This window comes from Dendropsophus ebraccatus, chromosome 6 (genome assembly GCF_027789765.1).
Source record: "Dendropsophus ebraccatus isolate aDenEbr1 chromosome 6, aDenEbr1.pat, whole genome shotgun sequence".
Taxonomy (NCBI): Eukaryota; Metazoa; Chordata; class Amphibia; order Anura; family Hylidae; genus Dendropsophus; species Dendropsophus ebraccatus.
In genome coordinates, this window is record NC_091459.1 from 77,893,429 (window position 1) to 77,899,428 (window position 6,000).

The 6,000-nt window shown below is 41.4% G+C and overlaps 1 protein-coding gene across 1 annotated transcript in view; it reads right to left on the bottom strand.

Annotated features, from left to right (window-relative positions):
• The window catches only part of SAMD7 (sterile alpha motif domain containing 7), a 32,516-nt gene extending 28,887 nt beyond the window's left edge, over positions 1–3,629 (bottom strand). The window contains exon 1 of the mRNA XM_069975223.1: positions 3,554–3,629. Coding sequence (XP_069831324.1) covers positions 3,554–3,629 — 76 coding nt within the window. The remainder of the gene's footprint in view (positions 1–3,553) is intronic.
• Between the last annotated feature and the right edge of the window lie 2,371 nt (positions 3,630–6,000).

Sequence of the window (6,000 nt, forward strand, 5' to 3'; positions counted from 1 at the left end):
TAGTGTCTTGCAGGAAGCACTTGGTCTCAATGTTATTGATGAACAAGTAGCAGATTTTCTCACTGTTGAATATCCTAAAATGCCACTACTGTATTTTTTGCCAAAAATCCATAAAAATCTTATGAATCCACCAGGGAGACCTATTGTCTCCGGAAGAAATTCCATCCTCAGTAACATTTCCATTTTTTTAGACAAAGTTTTAAGACCTCTAGCCATGGGGGCTAGCTCATACCTGCAAGACACTACAGACTTTCTGAATAAGATAAAAGATATTGAATTGCCTGATAAAACGCTTTTAGTAACACTAGACATTGTAAGTCTCTATACATCTATAGAGCAAGATATGGGCCTAACAGCTATTGCTTCATCTCTACATCAACTTACACTTACTAACAAAGAAAGGGATTTCATCATGCAGCTCCTTACCCTAGTTCTTTCCAACAACTATTTCTCCTTTAATGACAAGGTCTATCTACAGACACGTGGCGTGGCGATGGGTGCGAATGTCGCCCCCACTTACGCAAACATCGTCATGGCCTATTTGGAAGAACACAGTATCTATGTGACACCTCATTTTCAGAATGCACTGATATGGAAGCGGTATATTGATGATGTGTTCCTGCTATGGGGGGGGGAGGGGTTAATGAATTACTAGCCTTTGTCACATACCTAAACAATATCGACAGAACAATTAAATTTACTATCAATTACTCTGAAACACATATGCAATTCTTGGATGTCATGATTACACGTAAGGGTAACAAATTAAGTACTGACATTTATAAAAAACCCAGTGATTCCAACACTACTCTCCATTTTTCTAGTTGTCATCCCAGAAGGATGATAAGATCTTTGCCACATAGTCAAATGTTGAGAGCTAGACGCATTATTGATGAGGATAACAAACTCATACCAGCACTTCAGAAGATGACAACTGATTTTCACAGCAGGGGCTATCCTCTCACATTGCTAAATGAATGTAGAGACAAAGTGATAGATACCCCGAGAGACACATTACTACAAAAGAAGATAACATCAGTACACACGAACAAACGTATACCATTCATTTCAACGTACACAGATTGCTCTCCTCATGTTGGCCGAATTGTGCAGAAACACTGGCGTATCCTGAGAGACTCATATCCCAACATCAGTGAGTTCCAAATTCCACCTCTACTTTCTTACAGACGTAACCAGAATATACGAGACAGACTAGTGAAATCAGACGTTTCTAAGAAAAAAGATAATACACAAACATTTCTCACTGTCCCCAGATTAGGTTGCTTCCCCTGTGTTGGCTGCGTGACATGCAAGCAGGTAGTTAAGGGTACTCACTTTATCCATCCTGAGACACAATGTAGCTACAAGATCAGATATTTCTTGACATGCACTACAGACTGGATAATTTATGTTATTTGGTGCCCATGTAAAAAAATATATGTAGGCGAAACCACTTACGACTTAAGAACACGCTTTGGACAACACCGATATTCGGTGCGTAAAAAAAGACTAGATCTACCAGTGTCCAAGCATTGTGTAGACATGAATCACCAAGAGAGTGACCTAAAAGTCATGGCGATAGATAGAGTACCACCTCTTAAATATGGGGGTAACAGACATATGCTTTTGAAAAAAAGAGAATTGGAATGGATTTATAGGCTAAAATCCCTAACCCCACAGGGTCTCAATGTTGAATACAAAATTAAAAATGAGATGTTAAAATGAAGAATATGAGCATCATATCCACTTGCCCTATTTTTCCACCTACTGTTACTGAGTAAGCATTAGTGAAACATTCTAATACAATTGTATACTTACCTTTTTTCTCTTTTCTCAGATTTGAGTATTTTGCTGGAGGACAGGACTCACTGTTACCTTCTGGAATCTGATGTCATGAATTTTCACCCCCACTTCGCGATCCTGTGGAGCACAATAGGTCTCAATTTGGAGCAATCCACACAAAGCGGCATTGAAGCGTTTTCCTAATGAGGACCTGGAGGGGTCCGTTACATTGGCCTTGTCTCCGGGATGAAGAGATCCTCCCCTTACCTGGGTAAGTGACCGGAATCCTGGGGACGTGGGTTTACAGCGATCCTTAATTGGACCGCAGTATCCCCGGGCCATGTTTCTACGATTGCCACAGTTAGCTGCTGTTGTGGAGCTCCTGGCTGCATTCCGCTCCGGTCGTCATGACAACACAGGACGCGACGGATGATCTAACATGACTATACAGACATTGGAGAAGGTGGTGAGCCCGGATCCGAAAGCATATATTTATTTAGTTACATTTTCTCTATTAGTTTAACGGTGATTTATCACCCTCTCTCTTCAAGTGGTCACTGTTTTTATTATTCACTGTGTGCGATGCACGGACTCTGTCACGGACTTTCTCACTAATTATGCACGCATCACAGTGGGCAGGATAAAATCGGCCCTTGTGACCCAAGATCACCAATATGATTGAATACGCCCCCAAGAGGGCAGTACGTGGACACCTTCCAATGATTTGCTTTTTTCACATGTGTAAAGTATTTGCCAATTTTTTGTAAACCAATCACACTGTTTGTATGGCTTTAAAAAGCCTTTGAATGTCTCACAAGACACGCTTGAAAATGGTGATAAGTGATCACCGAAACGTTGCGTCTGTTGGATTGCTGCACTTATGATTTGAATAAACTACAAACCTTCACGACTTTGGTGTGCTGCGGATTTTCTCGATATCTATCTATCTATCTATCTATCTATCTATCTATCTATCTCCTATCTATCTATCTATCTATCTATCTATCTATCTATCTCCTATCTATCTATCTATCTATCTATCTATCTCCTATCTATCTATCTATCTATCTATCTATCTATCTATCTATCTATCACCTATATTTAAATGAGTGGATTGTTCACTGACTTATGCCCCTATTCCACGAGTCGTTTGAAGGAGCAAACGAGCGCTATTAGCGCTCGTTTGCTCCTCGTTCCCCGCTCGCTGCCGCCGCTATTCAACGCGGCGTCAGCGAGCGGGTGAGTGCGGGAGGGGCGGCGGGGAGCTGCTGGGGGGGCTGCCCGGGGGATCGCTGATCTTCCGGGCAGCCCATAGGATATAGCAGCGTCTGCTGCCGATGCTCCTATTCAACGGAGCGACGGCAGCAGATCGCTGCTATATCAGTCGCTTGTTTTTCAACATGTTTAAAAACAAGCGACTGCAACGATCAGCCGACATGAACGATGTCGGCTGATCGTTGCACTCTATTCCACGGGACGAATATCGTTCGTAGCGGTCGATATCGGCCGAATACGAACGATATTACTCCTCTAAACGACCCGTGGAATAGGGCCTTTAGACTTGAAAATGGTGGCGTGAGGCCACAGAAACGTTGCCTTCTCCTGTTTGCTGGGCTGAAAAATTAGTTTGCCATCACACTAAACACCTGATTTTTTTTTACTTCAATTGGAGTGCCGTTGGACTTACTATAATTATCTGTCTGTCTGTCTGTCTGTCTATCTATCTATCTATCTATCTATCTATCTATCTATCTATCTATCGTATTGTTACCTGCTGTGGGTATGCAGCCTGTAAGTTGATAGAGGTGTTTTCCTTCCAAATTAGCCTGGTCACTAATCATCGACATTTCTTTACATATGTCTGTAAGAAAGGAGAATATAATCATTACTTACATTGAACTGAGAAAGGTAACGCAGAAAAGACTTAAAGTGACTCTGTACCGACAGTCTGACCCCCCCAAACCACTTGTACCTTTGGATAGCCGCTTTTAAGCCAAGATCTGTCCTGTGGTCCATTTGGCAGGTGATGGAGTTATTGTCCTGAAAAACAACTTTTAAACTTGCAGCCCCGTGCCAAATGGGAGTATCTGTGCCCTAACTTTGCACCACCCCTCCGTCCCTCCTCCCCACCCTCTTCATCATTAGTAATGCCACTGGAACATTTTCTATATGCTGAACATTGTACAGGTGCTTAACGATCCAGCCCATGTGCCAGGCTGACACAGGTGGGGAATAGGAGGCAATCTGCCTGGAGCATTCTTAATGATGAGGAGGGTGGGGAGGAGGGACGGAGGGGTGGTGCAAAGTTAGGGCACAGATACTCCGTTTTGCATGGGCTGCAAGTTTAAAAGTTGTTTTTTAGGACAATAACTGCATCACCTGCTGAATTGACCCCAGGACAGATCTTGGATTAAAAGCAGCTATCCGAAGGTACAAGTGGTTTGGGGGGGTCAGATTGTGGGTACAGAGTCGCTTTAAGGATCTAAATCTGTATAGTCTAGAAAAAAGGGAAAAAGGGACAGGATCAAATCTTTTAAATATCCTCCTTTAAAGGACTAAATAAGGTTCAAGAGGGAAGTGTTAAAAAAAAATGGTACACATGAACAAGGGGGCATAGTTTGAGGTTGGTAGGGAGAAAGGTCAGAAACAACCCATAAAAATATTTTCGTTTACTGAAAGAGTAATAGATGACTGGAACAAACTTCTAGCAGAAGTGGTTGGTAATCTACAATAACTGAATTTAAACCTGCCTGGGATAAACATATATTTATCCTAAGATAAAAAAAAAATACTAAAAGGGCAGACTAGATGGACTAAGTAGTCTTTATCTGCTGACAATGTTCTAAGTTTTTGTTTTCTTGTGCTATTAACCCCTTAAGGACATAGCCAATTTTAATTTGTGCGCTTTCATTTTGTCCTCTTTGTGTTTTAAAGGCCATAGCACTTGTATTTTTTCACCTACATACCCACACAAGCCCTTATTTTTGCAATTATACTTTGCAATGACAGACTTAATTTTTCAATAAAATTTTTCAAAAAAATTATTTGTGTAGCGAAATTGTATAACTTTGATTTTATTTGGTGGCTTTTAAAAAATTAAAAGTTCTTCAAATTGCTCTACTCTGATCCTTATAACGCTTTAAATTTTTGGTCTATGGGGCTGTGTTTTTGCTTGCATATATGCGACTTTTTAATCATTTTTTATTACAATTTTTCTGTATTTGATGTGACCAAAAATCAGCAATTTTGCAATTTGGTGGGTCTTTGCGCTTTGCATGCCATTTACCGTGCAAGATCAGGAATGTAATAATTTAATATTTTGGGTGATTACGCACGTAGCGATACCAAATGTGTTTATTTATTTTTATTTATTTATTTATAAAATGGGAAAAGATGGGTGATTTAAACTTTTATTAGGTTAGGGGATTTTTTATTAATAATTAGTTTTTTTTTTAAACACATATTAATTTGAAGTCCCCCTGTGGGACTTCTAATACAACTGCACTTATCTCTCATAAAGTGTATATGTATACATTATACAGTACTGATCCATTAGATCAGTACTGTATTGGTCTGCTGCAGCCCAGATCTATAGATTGCCGAGCCGGGATCAGCGTTGGTGCGACGTTGAAGCCCGGCTGGGTGAGATCAAGGGATCTTCCCTCCGCGATCTCATCACGAGGGGGAGATCCCCCCACCCCCCACTAGACACCAGGGAGGGGGCACACAGGCTTTTACAGCTGCATTTAAACGACTAATTAGCCGGGAGTGGCAATCAGCCGCATCGGCTAATACACGCTGTCCCCGGCTGCTGATAGCAGCTGGGACCTGAGCGATGCAGAGAGGGCCCGCGCTGTGAGTATAGTTGTCATGCGTCGTTAAGGGGTTAAAGTGTAGATAATGTTTGTTAAATCTTTTGACAAACTAGCAAGACCTGCACTTGGCACAGTAATTGCGCAAAAAAATTACACCTGCTCCAGAGCAGGTGTAACTTTTTGCCTGTTTATACCTGTTTCCAGGTGTACAAGCGATTTTAAGAAACTCTGTATTGGTTTTATTTAGCAAAAGTGTTTCCTTCTGTACTGAAAAACAGTTTTTTTTTACCTCCCCCCTCACTTCAGGAGAAGCAGGATTTCTGTGTCCATTATGCTCTATGGTGGGGAGGGGTTGAGAGGAGTAAGAGAGCACGGAGGAGAGAAATAGCAGTCCTGCACAGCA